Source organism: Macaca mulatta, chromosome 4, assembly GCF_049350105.2.
Source record: "Macaca mulatta isolate MMU2019108-1 chromosome 4, T2T-MMU8v2.0, whole genome shotgun sequence".
Lineage (NCBI taxonomy): Eukaryota > Metazoa > Chordata > Mammalia > Primates > Cercopithecidae > Macaca > Macaca mulatta.
In genome coordinates this window covers 78,675,079-78,691,371 of record NC_133409.1, presented here as the reverse complement: position 1 = coordinate 78,691,371, position 16,293 = coordinate 78,675,079, and the positions used below count along the sequence as shown (strand labels likewise).

General features: G+C 44.5%; 1 protein-coding gene across 1 annotated transcript in view; it reads right to left on the bottom strand.

Annotated features, from left to right (window-relative positions):
• The window catches only part of BEND3 (BEN domain containing 3), a 45,760-nt gene that overhangs the window by 19,248 nt on the left and 10,219 nt on the right, over window positions 1–16,293 (bottom strand). Inside the window, exons 2-3 of the mRNA XM_028847303.2 lie at window positions 9,277–9,324; window positions 8,577–8,779 (exon numbers count right to left, since the gene is read on the bottom strand). Of these exons, the coding sequence (XP_028703136.1) occupies window positions 8,577–8,779; window positions 9,277–9,313 (240 nt within the window). The 5' untranslated portion in view covers window positions 9,314–9,324. The remainder of the gene's footprint in view (window positions 1–8,576; window positions 8,780–9,276; window positions 9,325–16,293) is intronic.

The following is a 16,293-nucleotide window of genomic DNA, read 5'->3' as shown; positions in this document are numbered from 1 at the left end:
TTATAAGGTACTCACACCACTCCTGAAGTGGTAAGTTATTTGAACATGGACTAGTTGTAAATATATGTTGCAAACTTTAGGTCAACCATTAAAAAAAAAAAAAAAAATATTTAAGAAAAAAGTATAATTAACATGCTAAAAAAAACAGAATTAGGCCAGGTACAGTGGCTCATGCCTGTAATCCCAGCATTTTGGAAGGCAGAGGCAGTGGATCACCTGAAGTCAGGAGTTCGAGATCAGCCTGGCCAACATGGCAAAACCCCGTCTCTATTAAAAATACAAAAATTAGCCAAGCATGGTGGTGGGTGCCTGTAATCCCAGCTACTCAGTCGGCTGAGGCAGGGTAATTGCTTGAAGTTGGAAGGCAGTGGTTACAGTGAGCCAAGATCGCACCACTGCACTCCTGCCTGGGCGACAGAGTGAGACTCCATCTCAAAAAAAGAAAAGAAAGAAAATGAAAACTCAATTTACCAAAATTTGTGAAATGCAGCAAAAAGAGTGGTTAGAGGAAAATTTATAGTGTTGAAAGCATATAATAGAAAAGATCTAAAAATCATCTAAGCTTTTACCTGAGAAAACTAGAAAAGCAAATTAAATCCAAAGTAAGCAGAAGAAAAGAAACAATAAAAATTAGTGTGTAGCCGGGCGCGGTGGCTCACGCCTGTAATCCCAGCACTTTGGGAGGCCGAGGCGGGCGGATCACAAGGTCAGGAGATCGAGACCACGGTGAAACCCCGTCTCTACTAAAAATACAAAAAATTAGCCGGGCGCGGTTGTGGGCACCTGTAGTCCCAGCTACTCGGGAGGCTGAGGCAGGAGAATGGCATGAACCCAGGAGGCGGAGCTTGCAGTGAGCTGAGATCCGGCCACTGCACTCCAGCCTGGGCGACAGAGCGAGACTCCGTCTCAAAAAAAAAAAAAAAACAAACAAAAAAAATTAGTGTGGAAATCAATGAAACTGCAACGGGAAATCAACAGATAAAAAAATCAATGAAACCAAAATCTGTTTCTCTGAAAAGATCAGTAAAATCCATATACCTCTAGCAGGCTAACTTAGAGGGAGAAAGAGGACACAAATTGATAATATCAGAAATGAGAGATCCCACTACAGACCCCATTGGCATTGAAAGGATGATAAAGGAACACTATGACCAACTCTATGTCTGCAAATTTGATAACCTAGAGGAAAGACACTAATTCCTTAAAAGACACAATCTTCTAGAACTCATGGAAGAAGAGACATTCTGAATAGGGCTTTATCTATTAAAGAAATTGAATCAGTAACTAATAGCCATCCAGAATACAAAGTACCAGGCCCAAATGGGTTCAAAGGTGAATTTTACCAAACATTTAAGGGAAAAATGATATAATTTCTCTACAGTCTCAGAAAACAGAAGCAGAGAAACTACTTCCTAACTCATTCTATGAGGCCAGCATTACCTTAATACCAAAACCAGACAAAGACATCACAAGAAAAAAAGCTACAGATATTTCTCATGAACACAGATGCAAAACCCTCAGTAAAACATTAGCAGGAGACTGATTTGAGTAATAAGTCTGTCTCCCACGTGGCCAGCCTCACGTTTAAAAAAATTGAGGCCAGGCATGGTGGCTCATGCCTGCAATCCTAGCACTTTGGGAGGCAGAGGTAGGCGGACCGCCTGAGCTCAGGAGTTGGAGACCAGCCTAGGCAACATGGTGAAACCCATCTCTACTAAAATACAAAAAATTAGCCGGGTGTGGTAGTGGGTGCCTGTAGTCTCAGCTACTTGGGAGGCTGAGGCAGGAGAACTGCCTGAACCTGGGAGGCGGAGCTTGCAGGCAGCCAAGATTGCACCACTGCACTCCAGCCTAGGCAACAGAGTGAGACTCCATCTCCAAAAAAAAACTGATTTTACACACCATGACCAACTTAGATTTATCCTAGACATGCAAAGGGGTTCATCATTTAAAAATCAGTTAATGTAATCCACCACAGCAATAGGGTAAGACATGATCATGTCAATAAATATAGAAAAAGCACTTCACAAAATCCACACCATTCATAACAGAAACTCTCAGTAAATTAGGACTAGAGGGAAACTTCCTCATCTTGAAAAAGAACACCTACAAAAATCCCACAGCTAATATCGTACTTAATGGCTAGAAACCAGAAGGTTTCCCATTAAGATCAGGCACAAAGCAAGGATGTCTCCCTCTCCTCATTCCTTTTCAATATTGTACTGGAGGTCTTAGCTAATGCAATAAGAAAAGAAAATGAAGTAAAAGATTGGGAAGGAAGAAATAAAACTGTCTTTCTTTGCATATGACATGATTGTCTGTGTAGAACATCCAAAAGAATCAACCAAAAACCAACTGGAACTAATAAGCAATTATAGGAAGCTTGTAGTATATAAGGTTACTATACAAAAGTCAATTTTATTTCCTGTACACCAGCAATAAACAAGTAGAATTTATAATTAAAAACACAATACCATTTATATCAGGTCTCCAAAAACATGAAATACTTACTTATAAACCTAACAAAATATATATGTATACAAGATGTATATGAGGGAAAGTACAAAACTGATGAAAGTAATTAAAAAATGAAATAAACGGAGAGACATTCCATGCTCATAGAGAGGCAGACTCAGTATTTGAGATGTCAGTTCTTCTCATTTTGACCTATAGATTCAATATGATCCAAATCAAAGTCCCAGCAAGCTATTTTGCTGATATCAATAAACTAATTCTAAAATTTACATGGACAGACAAAAGCCCAGAATAGCCAACACAATAGTGAAAGAAAAGAACACAGTGAAAAGACGGATACTGTACTATCTGACTTCAACATTTACCAAAAAGCTACAGTAGTCAAGACAGGGTGGTACTGGGGCAAGAATAAATGGATCAACAGAACAGAATAGAGAGCCCAGAAGTAGAACTGCATAAAGACAGTCAACGGAAGCAATACGATGGAACACAGACGGTCTTTTCAACATGTTAGTGGACCAGACTGGACATCCACATGCAAATATGTCAATCTAGACATAGTCCTTACACCCTTACAAAAATCAACTCAAAATGGATCACAAACCTAAATGTAAAATGAAAAACTATAAAACACCTAGAAGATAACATCAGAGAAAATCTAGATGACCTTGGGTTTGGCAGCAACTTTTTAGATATGACAGCAAAGCCATAGTCTATGAAAGAATTAATAAACTGGACTTCATTAAAAGGAAACATTTCTGCTCCACAAGATACTGTCAAAAAGAATGAAAAGACAAGCCACAGGCTGGGAGAAAATATTTGCAAAAGACATACCCGATCAAGGACTATTAATCAAAATATACAAAGAACTCTTAAAATTCAACAATAAGAACAAAACCCAATTTAAAAATGGGCCAGCCAGGTGTGGTGGCTCAAGCCTGTAATCTCAGCACTTTCAAAGGCTTGAGACCAGAGGGTTACTTGAGCCCAGGAGCTTGAGCCCGGACAACATAGCAAGATGCTATCTCTATAAAATAAAAATTAAAATGGGCCAAAATCTTAATAGCCACTTCACCAAAAAAGCTATACTGCTGGCAAATAAGCATATAAAAAGATTCTCCACATCATATGTTGTCGGGGAAGCACAAATTAAGAGAACAACAGCCGGGTGTGGTGGCTCACGCCTGTAATCCCAGCACTTTGGAGGCTGAGGGGGGCGGATCACCTGAGGTTGGGAGTTCAAGACCAGCCTGACCAACATAGAGAAACTCCATCTCTGCTAAAAACACAAAAGTAGCCAGGTGTGGTGACGCGTGCCTGTAATTCCAGTTACTCTGGAGGCTGAAGCAGGAGAATCGCTTGAACCCAGCAGGCGGAGGTTGAGGTTAGCCAAGATCGCACTATGGCATTCCAGCTTGGGCAACAAGAGCAAAACTCCGTCTCAAAAATAAATAAATAAAACGACCAAAAAACTCCATCTCTACAAAAAAATTAACAATTAGCCAGGCATGGTGCTGGCATGCCTGTACTCCCAGCTACTTGGGAGTCTGAAAGAGGAGGATCCCTTGAGCCCAGGGGTTTGCGATTAGTGAGCTGACTGTGTCACTGCTTTTTTTTTTTTTTTTTTTTTTTTGGAGACAGGGTCTCACTCTGTCACCCAGGCTGGATTGCAGTGACACAACCATGGCTCACGGCAGCCCTGACCTCCCAGGCTCAGGTGATCCTCCCACTGCAGCCTCCCGAGTAGCTGGGACTACAGGTGTGTGCCACCACGCCTGGTTAATTATTTTGTAGAGACACGGTTTTGCCACATTGCCCAGGCTGGTCTGGAACTCCTGGACTCGAGCAATCCACCCACCTCAGTCTCCTAAGGTGCAGGGATTACAAGTGCAAACCACCACACCTAGCTGGGCCACTGCTTTTACACTCCACCCTGGCAGCAGAGAGACCGTGTCTCAAACAACAACAACAACATAAAAACACAACCACTGGGCACAGTGGCTCATGCCTGTAATCCCAACACTTTAGGAGGCTGAGGCAAGGGGATCGCTTGAGGCCAGGAGGTTGAGAATAGCCTGGGCAACATGGTGAGACCACCCCCATCTCTACAAAAAAAATTTTTTTTTAAACTAAACAAACAAACAAACAAAAAGCCAAGATACTACCACATACCTATTAAACTGGCCAAAACCCAGAACACTCACAACAGCAAATGCTTTCAAGGATGTGGAACAAGAGGAACTTGTTAGTTGGACTGTAAAATGGTCCAGCCACTTTGGAAGGCAGTTTGGTAGTTTTTTACCAAACTAAACATAATCACACTCCTTGGTGTTTATCCAAAGGAGCTAAAAACTTATGTCCACAAGAAAACCTATACATGGATGTTTATAGCAGCATTATTCATAATTGCCAAAACTTGGAAGCATCTAAGCATCCAAGATGTCCTTTAGTAGGTAAATGAATAAATAAACTGTGATACATGCAGGCAATGGAATATAATTCAGTGCTAAAAGAAAATGAGCTATCAAGCCATGAAAAGACATGGAGGAAACTCAAATGCATATTGCTAAGTGTAACAAACCAATCTAAAAAGGTTACATATTGTATGATTCCAACTTCATGACATTCTGGACAAGGTAAAAGTATGGAGATAGTAAAGAAATCAGTGGTTGCTGGGGGTTATGTGGGAGGGAAGGATGAACAGACAGAGCATAACAGATTTTTGGGACACCGAAACTACTCTGAATGACACTACAAATGGTATATACATTTGTCCAAACCCACAGACAATACAACAGCAAGAGTGAGCCCTAATGTAAACTACTGACTTTGGGCGATAATGTGTCAATGGGAAATCATCAGCTGTAACAAATGTATCAATCTAGTATAGAATGTTGACAATGGGGGAGGTTATACACATGTAGGGGTAAGGAAGTACATGGGAAATCTGTATCTTTTGCTCAATTTTTCTGTGAACCTAAAACTGCTCTATAAAATCAAGTCTGTTAAAACAAAAAGAAATGAAGTACTGATACATAGATGATGAACCTTGAAAACATATGCTAAGAAGTCAGACACAGCTGGGCGCGGTGGCTCACGCCTGTAATCCCAGCACTTTGGGAGGCTGAGGCAGGCGGATCACAAGGTCAGGAGATCGAGACCATCCTGGCTAACACGATGAAACCCCATCTCTACCAAAAATACAAAAAATTAGCCGGGTGTGGTGGCGGGCGCCTGTGGTCCCAGCTACTCAGGAGGCTGAGGCAGGAGAATGGCGTGGGTCCAGGAGGCGGAGCTTGCAGTGAGCCGAGATCGCACCATTGCACTCCAGACTGGGCGACAGAGCAAGACTCCGTCTCAAAAAAAAAAAAAAAAAGAAGTCAGACACAAATGGCCACAGAATATATGATTACATTACATGAAATGGCTAGAATTAGCCGGGCGTAGTGACTCACGCCTGTAATCCCAGCACTTTGGAAGGCCGAGGCGGGTGAATTACTTGAGGTCAGGAGTTTGAGGTCAGCCTGGCCAACATAGTGAAACCCTATCGCTACTAAAAATACAAAAATTAGCCAGGTGTGGTGGTGTCCACCTGTAATCCCAGCAACTCGGGAGGCTGAGGCAGGAGAATCGCTTAACCAAGGAGGCAGAGGTTGCAGTGAGTTGAGCTCATGCCACTTTACTCCAAGCCTGCGCCACACAGCAAAACTCCATCCATCCATCAGTCAATCAATCAATTAAAAATAAAAATGAAATGCCCACAATAGGCAAATCCTTAGAAAGTACATTAGTGATTGTCAGGAGCTGGAAAAGTAGGGAATGAGGAGCTACTGCTAATGGGCAGGGACTGTTTGTAAGGTTATAAAAATGTCCTAAAATTGCATAACTCTGTGAATATACTAAACACCATTAAACTAGTGCTGAGCGCGGTGGCTCGCACCTGTAATCCCAGCACTTTGGGAGGCCAAGGCCAGCAGACCACTTGAGGTCAGGAGTTTGAGACCAGCCTGGACCAACATGGTGAAACCCCATCTCTACAAAAAATAAAAAATTAGCCAGGCGTGGTGGTCCACACGTGTAATCCCAGCTGCTCAGGAGGCTGAGGTGGGAGAATCGCTTGAGCACAGGAGGCAGACATTGCAGTGAGCTGAGATTGCGCCACTGCATTCCAGCCTGGGTGACAGAGTGAGACTCTGTCTCAGACAAAAAAAAATAAATAAATAAACCCACACATTAAACTATGTAACTTAAATTGGTGAAAGGCATAGTATGTGAATTATATCTTAATAAAGTTGTTTTGGGCCCGGTGCGGTGGCTCATACCTGTAATCCCAGCACTTTGGGGGGCTGAGGCAGGCGGATCACCTAAGGTTGGGAGTTGAAGACCAGCTGACCAAAATGAAGAAACCCCATCTCTACTAAAAACACAAAAATTAGCCGGGTGTGGTGGCGCACACTTGTAATCCCAGCTACTCGGGAGGCTGAGGCAGGAGAATCACTTGAACCCGGGAGGCGGAGGTTGCGGTGAGCCAAGATCACGCTATTGCACTTCAGCCTGGGCAACAAGAGTGAAACTCCGTCTCAAAGAAAAAAAAAATTTTTTTTTTTTTTTTTTTTTGAGACGGAGTCTCGCTCTGTCGCCCAGACTGGAGTGCAGTGGCTGGATCTCAGCTCACTGCAAGCTCCGCCTCCCGGGTTTACGCTATTCTCCTGCCTCAGCCTCCCGAGTAGCTGGGACTACAGGCGCCAGCCACCTCGCCCGGCTAGTTTTTTGTATTTTTTAGTAGAGACGGGGTTTCACCGTGTTAGCCAGGATGGTCTCAATCTCCTGACCTCGTGATCCGCCCGTCTTGGCCTCCCAAAGTGCTGGGATTACAGGCTTGAGCCACCGCGCCCGGCCAAAAAAAAAAATTTTTTAACCCAAATAAATTAGAGAAACAAAGTCGTTTAAAAAAGAAAAGCCATTCAGACCAGAATGAAGAGTTAGCACAAAAAAAAAGAAAAAAAAAACTGAATAAATAAGATAGTAAACAAAATTATCACTCATCGCCAGGCACAGTGGCTCATGCCTGTAATACCAGCACTTTGGGAGGCCAAGGCGGGCAGATCACCTGAGGTCGGGAGTTCAAGACCAGCTTGGCCAACATGGAGAAACCCCGTCTCTACTAAAAATACAAAGTTAGCTGGGCACGGTGGCGCATGCCTGTAATCTCAGCTTCTCGGGAGGCTGAGGCAGGAGAATCACTTGAACCCAGGAGGCAGAGGTTGCAGTGAGCTGAGACCGTGCCACTGTACTCCAGCCTGGGCAACAAGAGCAAAACTCCATCTCAAAAAAAAAAAAAAAACAAAAAGAAAAAAACAAAAAAAAACCCAACAAACCTATCACTCAATGTTGCATGATGTGGAATGTCGGGCCTCACTATAAACATGTGTATTTAAATCTTGGTTAAAATTTTAGTCTCATCATTATGCAAATTAAAGCCTAACCAAATCCCTAACATGTATAACTTCCCAATTTGTTTGGATCTGCCCTAACATCCAACAGGGGAGAATTAAAACAAACCAATTAAACAAAGAGTTGGCCATGCACTATGGCTCACACCTGTAATTCCAGCACTTTGGGAGGCCAAGTCAGGAGGATCACTCGAGGCCAGCAGTTCAAGATCAGCCTGGGCAATATAGTGAGATCCAGTCTCTATTTAAATAAATGAATGATCGATTTAATTTAGGAAAAGACCTGACCTCCAGCTAATGCCCCACTTTTGCAAGAATCAGCTACTATGTCAAGTGTGGTAGGCTTACGTTAACCGTCCTCTCTATCAGCAAACTCCTGCTTTCCCCCACAAAGCACAGCAAAATAACGCAAAAGCAGCTGCAATGTGAAGGCTCCCTTTACCCACCAGGAATCCAAACACAAACAAGAATTCCAGTTAAAGACAGACACCTTCGAGAAACTGAAGCCAGAGATGGGACAGCTTAAATGAAACCTTCCCATGCCCAAGGGTTCAGCAGCTGCTGGGATGGCAAAAGAAGAGGGAGATTCAGCATGGAATCAGAGAGGGTTAGAGCTCAAGCAAAGAGTGACAGTGGCCGGGCCCTCACCTCGGGGATCAGCCGCCTCCTCTTCACGCCGGGGACAGAGTCTAGCAGGCCATCGCTGACCAGCTGCTTTCGTTTGCTGGAGTCCTGCAGGGCAGCGAGGACGCTGTCCACAGAGTGCTTCTCCGAAGTCCTGGAATTCACGGAGCAGTCCAGAGCAGCATCCTCGGCCTCCGTCTCCACTTTCACAGTGATACTTTTTAGAACTGTGTCAGAGAAGAAATAGGGCTCAGTGGGAAAAACCAGGGCTGCTCAGAAATCAGCAGGGTTCTCCGAGCAGCAGGGTGTCTGTGGGCCGCTCTTTGACACCAGCCCTCAGATAATGATGTCTAGTCATAACAAACCTGTGCTTTCCAACAATGCAATCTTTATCTCACTGCGCTAGTGCTATACAATAAAGCCATGTTCCAAGAGCATTTAGTTCAAATTGGTTTAAACATATTTTTAGGGAGGGAAGGCAGTGGAAGCAGAGAACTAAAATATTATCTTTTTGTGCTTTAAAAAAGTAACTTTTAAAAAGAGACACAAGGTGCTTATAACAAGTGTGTGGGTGGAGGGGGATGGGAACTGGGTAACAAGTGTGAGGGTGGAGGCGACTTTTCACTATATAACTTTGTATATTTTTGGACCATGTGAATGTATGACCTAATCAAAAGTATTCAGTTAAAAACATTTTCTAAAAAGGGCATTTTTTTTTTTTTACCTTCTTCTACATCTTCGGTGAATTCAGTTGAGTTCATCTTCTAGTCCACTAAATAAAAAGACAAAGACAATGTATTGACTTATTGCTTGATTTATTTCTTTATTTTCTCTACCCACAGAAAATCCTCTTACCCTCCCAACCCCGGCTCTAGGTAACAGAGCAGCACAGCACTGTGGAAGCATGTGTCCTCCTAATTTTCTCTGCAGACACTCAGAGCAGCCAGACCTTGTGCATCCCTGCTGGGAGCTCTTCTCCAAGACTTTATGTGAGCAGAACATGTCTTATAGCATCCACTGACAGCCACTTACTGAGCCATGGGAACATTACATGAACAAATCAAGTCTTAAAAAAGACTCCAATTGTAATTATCTCTTTTAAGTCCATGCTTATAAATTCCAGCCACGAAACAAAGAGGCTGAAGGATGGGGGTTATGGATCCTGAAATCTTACGACTTCAGGTCATCAACAGAACTGTGCTGCCCATGACATGAAGGTGGCTACTAGCCACAACTGGCTACTGAGGACTCAAAATGTGGCTAGTCCAAGGGAGATGTGCTGTAAGTGTAAAATACACACCAAATCTCAGACTTAGTAACAGAAATGCAAAATATCTCACTAATAATTCTTTTTTGTTTTTTAGAGGAAAGGTCTCACTCTTGTTACCCTGGCTGGAGTACAGTAGCACTATCATGGCTCATTGCAGCCTCTGATTCCTGGCTTCAAGCAATCCTCCTGCCTCAGCCTCTGGAATGGCTAGCACTACAGAGATCACATGCCGCCACACACAATTAATTTAAAGACATTTTTTGTAGAGATGGGGTTTCACTATATTGACCAGGCTAATCTTGAACTCCTCAAGCGATCCTTCCACCTTGGCCTCCCAAAGTGCTGGGATTACACGTATGAGCCACTGTGCCCAGACCTAATAATTGTTTTATATTGATTATATGTTGAAATAATATTTTGGACTTACTGGGCTAAACACAATACTTTATTTCATTTATTTATTTATGAAACAGTCTTGCTCTGCCACCAGGCTGGAGTGTAGTGGCACAATCTTGGCTCACTGCAACCTCCGCCTCCTGGGTTCAAGTGATTCTCCTGCCTCAGCCTCCCGGGTAGCTGGGACTACAGGCATGCGCCACCATGCCCAGCTAATTTTTTGTATATTTAGTAGAGACGGGGTTTCACCATGTTGGCCAGGATGGTCTTGATCTCTTTGACCTCGTGATCCACCCACCACAGTCTCTCAAAGTGCTAGGATTACAGGTGTGAGCCACCGTGCCTGGCCAATACAATACTGTATTAAAACTAATTTTATCTGCTTTTTAAAATGTGGCTACTAGAAAATTTTAAATTACATATGTGGGTCACATTATATTTCTTAGTAGATAGTGTTAGTATAGCCCTTCCTTCAGAAGCAACAAAGAGAAAAAGGTGCTGTGGATTTTTTTTGTTTGTTTTTTTGAGACAGTCTTGCTCTGTTGCCCAGGCTGGAGTGCAGTGGCGTGATCTCGGCTCACTGCAACCTCCGCCTCCCAGGTTCAAGTGCTTCTCCTGCCTCAACCTCCCAAGTAGATGGGACTACAGGCGCATGCCACTGCTCCCAGCAAATTTTTAGTATTTTTAGGAGAGACAGGGTTTCATCATGTTAGCCAGGATGGTCTCAGTCTCCTGACCTCGTGATCCGCCCACCTCAGCCTCCCAAAGTGCTGGGATTTGAGGTGTGAGCCACTGCACCCGGCGGTGCTGTGGATTTTTAAGTGTAGGGCTTTGGAGCTCCACACAGTCTGGTCCAAACAGACCAGGTGAGGGAATTAAGCAAGAAAGGGGGACAGTGCTTTGTTCCAGGCTGCAGGATCTGAAGCAGAACCTGCCCCTGCTCCCACTGCCCCAACTGGAATGGAAGTGACACCATGAGGCAAAGTACCACTAAAACAAAACAAACAAAATTATCACTAAGTCTCTGAGATCCCCTGAATACCATGACAGCATGTACATAAATAGTACAAGATACAAAGGTAGTAACATTTGGAGAAGAATATACATTGCAACCTTTAATGTTGACACTGGGGAGTTGTGATCCCCACAACTGATTAAGCTGACTACAAACACAGAGTTCTCATTTTGGTTGAGGATGACTGGAGAGCAGGACCAAGAAGTATCTCTTAAGAAATTTCTGGCCGGGAACGGTGGCTCATGCCTATAATCCCAGCACTTTGGGAGGCCAAGGCGGGCAGATCACCTGGGGTCAGAAGTTCAACACCAGCCTGACCAACATGGTGAAATCCCGTCTCTACTAAAAATACAAAAATTAGCTAGGCACAGCGGCGCACGCCTATAGTCCCAGCTACTTGGGAGGCTGAGGCAGGAGAATTGCTTGAACCCGAGAGGCAGAGGTTACAGTGAGCCAAGATCGCGCCACTATACTCCAGCCTGGGCGACTGAGTGACTCTGTCTCAAAAAAAAAAAAGAAAGAAAGAAACTCTGTAAAGCCATCTAAAATGTTCAGTGAACCATTCAAGGAGTAGCCACAGAATGGTGCGTGTTTGACATACAGTACCTGTGTTAGACGGGTGAATGGGGCGGGGATGGCAGCAAGAGGGAGAGTGTGTCTGGGTGATCCATGAGCACAATCATCACTGCAAAGGTTACTAATAATGGCAACATACAGTGCTTATGATGTGAAGTACTATTCTCAGTGCAAGAACAGTGCACAATAGTGCAAGACAGGCACAATTCTTTACATCCCTGTATTGCTAATTTTCAGAGGAATGAGAAAAGCAAAATGAGATTTATTTGAAACTGAAAATAATTCCTACTCACCAAGCCTCTCCTACCTGAAAAAACATTACATACAGTATGATATTGATAGAAAACAAATAATAAGTCAACTTCAAGGGTCTGAGAACTATCTTACCAGAGGCAAATTTTAGTGGAAAATTTTAAATTTTTCCACTGTATTTAAAGGAACTATACCTCGCTTTGGATCACCATCATCTGAGCTGGGTGTCTCTGAGCGGCTAGGAAGGCTGGACAATGCCAGGCAGAAATTCAACACCGGATTCCCAGCCTGGTAGGAGGTCTCTCAAGGAAACACACTGCAGGTCACCTGAATGCCCCTGCCCTTGGAAACTGCCATGGTCACATAACCCATTCCTGCCAATCAAGGGGAGTTCTGAGATGCAGAACAGATGGGGAGAAACGATGGCTGTCAGAGACGGGCATACTGTATAAAACAAATTACATTTGGCAAGGCAGAGAGGGAGGGGACGGCGGTTGGTTTATCTGGGGAGGAAAAGGGTCACGGTGAAAGAAAAATTGCAAAGAGTCAAAGACTGTGGTAAGCGGAAAGCATTAAAAGGTTGGGCAAATACTAGAACAAAACAAAACAGGCTTCGATGAAAGAACGCAGCAGACAGGGCCACGGGTGGTGAGAAGGGCAGTATATTTATCTGCCATTATATTCGCCCAACCACGTGTCTCTGGCAGGCCCATCACATAGGGAGCAGTGCAGGGCGGGAGTCCAGGCTGCCGCATGGAGCCTGCTGGGAATGCGGCGTGGTGAGCAGAAAGCCTACTTTCTGTTTTTTTTTATTTTTCCTTGTTTCCAGTGGGGTTGGAAGGAGGCTATTTTCTGAACCACCACCATGTGACCCTACAGCAGGCAATTTGGCCTCTGAATTCTGAGCCCCTAGAAAGTGATGAAGGGAGAGCGGAATCTCAGCCACCTGCAGTGGGCAGAGACCCCAGAGGGCTCATGCAGCTGAGGTGGGAGGAAGGGGTGCTGGTGCGGCTGCCTGGGCATTCAAGACACCGAGTGCCTGTGCTTTGGAAAACACTTCCGTGTCCATTTATAGACCAGTGACAGATGCTAGGTTAGCCCAGAAGTAGCCCAGAACACAGCATGGTGGGCCCCTTCCCTCCAGGCTAGCAAATCAGCCTCCCTTATTAAGAAGCTGGGGAATTTCCCATTTGCAAGGCCTGGAAACCTCGCACGGCTTGCACCGTGGGAGTGAGGTGAGCATCCCCTGTAACATCTGCAGCCCACCAACTTCACGCCAGGCACTGGGCTGGCCACTGCATGTGTGCCTGTGCCTCACCCGGAGCTATTTGAGTTCCAATTTCAACACATAGAGAAACCCAGGACAGGTAACTCCTCCAGTGTCACATCGCTGAGTGGCAGAACCTGGATTCAAATCCAGTCTTTCTGTGCCTTCCCTCAGCCAGCCAGGAAGGAAATAATAGAGTCTTCACTCTTTTGTTAAGCTTCTTCTGATGAACCATGGGCCTGTTTCCAGACTTGAGTCCCTCTATCCAACAGCACCAGGAAACCAAGTCTCCTTCTGCCTCCCTTAGCACTCTGGAAAGCCAGTCTGCTCTGACGGTAGAACAGACTCCACCCCACATTACAGAAAAGCTTCTACAAGAGGGACGCGTAGCCACTCCCTTCATCCCCAGCTGACGCAGGGACAGCACATCAACAACGTCACAGCTGGGCAGAAAGGGGATGGGGAGCACATTGCTACCTCCATTTCCTGGTCACCTGCCCAGATGAGGGTCACAAGCTCTGCTCCTCCTGGGTGGACACCCAGCACCCAGATGCCTAGCATGCCACAGACATTCCTCTCGCCTGTCTGACTACAGGCTATGTAGGCGCTGCCACAACTACCCAACTACCGCAGCACCTGCCTCCTAAAGGCTGCTGTGAGCATTCCCTTTGCCTCCTGGACTCTGGAGAACTCCTCATTCTGACATTCTCTCACTTTCAAAACGCTCTCATGCCTCCCACCACAGACCTCAAATTACGGGACAGTCAACACATCTGCACATTCCCCAAAATCAACTTTCTCCCCAAGGGATGTCTGTTCTACGTCCCTCAGACAGCTGAGCTAAGCCTAGGAAAAAAGAAAAAGAAAAAGAGGCCAGGCACGGTGTCTCACACCTGTAATCCCAGCACTTTAGGAGGCCAAGACAGGTGGATCACCTGAGGATGGGAATTGAAGACCAGCCTGACCAACACGGAGAAACCACATCTCTCCTAAAAACACAAAATTAGCTGGGCGTGGTGGCGCGCGCCTGTAATCCCAGCCACTCAGGAGGCTGAGGCAGGAGAATCGCTTGAACCCGGGAGTCCTGGGCAATAAGAGCGAAACTCCGTCCCAAAAAAAAAAAAGAAAAAGAAAAACAGAAAGGAAAAAGAGAAGGCCGGGTGCAGTGGCTCACATCTGTAATCCCAGCACTTTGGGAACCCAAGGCAGGTGGATCACGAGGTCAGGAGATCCAGAACATCCTGGCTAACACAGTGAAACCCGTCTCTACTTTAAAAAAAAAAAAAAAAAAAAAAAAAAATTAGCCGGGCGTGGTGGCGGCGCCTGTAGTCCCAGCTACTCAGGAGGCTGAGGCAGGAGAATGGTGTGAACCCAGGAGGCGGAGCTTGCAGTGAGCCGAGATCGCACCACTGCACTCCAGCCTGGGCAACAGAGTAAGACTCTGTCTCAAAAAAAAAAAAGAAAGAAAGAAAAGAAAAAACAGAAAAAAACGAAAGAAAGAAGAAAAAGGAAAAAGAGAGAAGCCCTGACCAAGCCAAGGGAAAATTTAAACAAAAGAAGGAGACGTGTGTCCATGAGACCCATGCAGTTTGCAGCTGCCTGGAGTTAAAATGCCACAGGTTTCAAGACGTGAGAGAGCAACTCCCAAACAAGACCAATCTCTGGTGGTTAATTTAATAAGTGAAAATGCTTCTGTGTTTTTCTTAAACAAATAGCCTAGGAAGCCCCAGGCAAAATGACTGTCATTGGTACAAAAAGGTTTTAAATGTTGCAGAGCTCACAGGAATATATATATATAATTTTATTTAAATGCCTAGTAGTCTCTGTCCTGCAGAGAGAGATAGGCACTGTTCAATCTTCCATTCAGGGCACATGGGTGAGGAAAGATTAGAAGGTCATCAGAAAAGCCTTCAGTTTACAAAAAGCACAAAAAGGAGGATAATCCCAAATGTTCAGAAATAACAAGATGCTTTAGCCACTCAAATATCAAATTACAATGCATAAGTTGTTTAAATTGACTACATAAATCTAGTAACTTGCAGGGCTTAGGGCTACTTCTATGCTTCATGCTGCAATCCTGATGAATCTGAATCCTGACTACCAGCATGCACCTGCCTTGACTGGAAGGGACACTGAGGAGGGAAGAAAGGCTGTGAAGAAAGGCAAGGAAAAGGCAGAGAAGTGAGAGCCATTCATTGCTGCTTAGGAAGAACCACATCACAAAGAGATGGAAAAGCTGGAAAGAGCTACACATTATAGGACACTTCACCTTTTTAGAGTTCATTTTAAGAGGGAAGATACATTATGTGGCTTTTCCCCATTTTTTATCAGGTAATATAGTCATGCCTTAGTATCCTCAGGGGGTTGGTTCCAAGACTCCCAATGACACCCAAATCCGCAGATATTCAAGTCCCTGATAAAAAAAAAATAGCATAATATTTGCATGTAACCTATGTACATCCTCCTGTATACTTTAAATCATCTCCAGATTACTTATAATAATACAGTGTAAGTGGTTTGTAAATAGTGGTTATAGTGTATAGCTTTTTCTTGGTGTAATTTTTTACTGGTTTTTCTTTTGGATTTTTTTTTTTTTTTTTAAGATGGGTTCTGTCACCTAGGCTGGAGTGCAGTGGTATGATCGTGGCTTACTATAGCCTTAACCTCCTGGGCTCAAGCCATCCTCCCACCTCAGCCTCCCAAGTAGCTGGGACCACAGGCATGTGCCACCACACATGGCTAATTTTTTATTTTGTAGAGACAGGCCTCCCTACGTTGCCCAAGCTGCTCTCAGATTCTGGGGCTCAAGCAATTAACCCACCTCGACCTCCCAAAGTGCTGGGATTAGAGGCGTGAGCCACTGTGTCCAGCTCCAGCTTCTGGAATATTTTCTACCTGCAGTTGGATGAACCTGTAGATGTGGCGGGGCCGACTGTACATCCACACAGAACAAAAATCAGCAAGC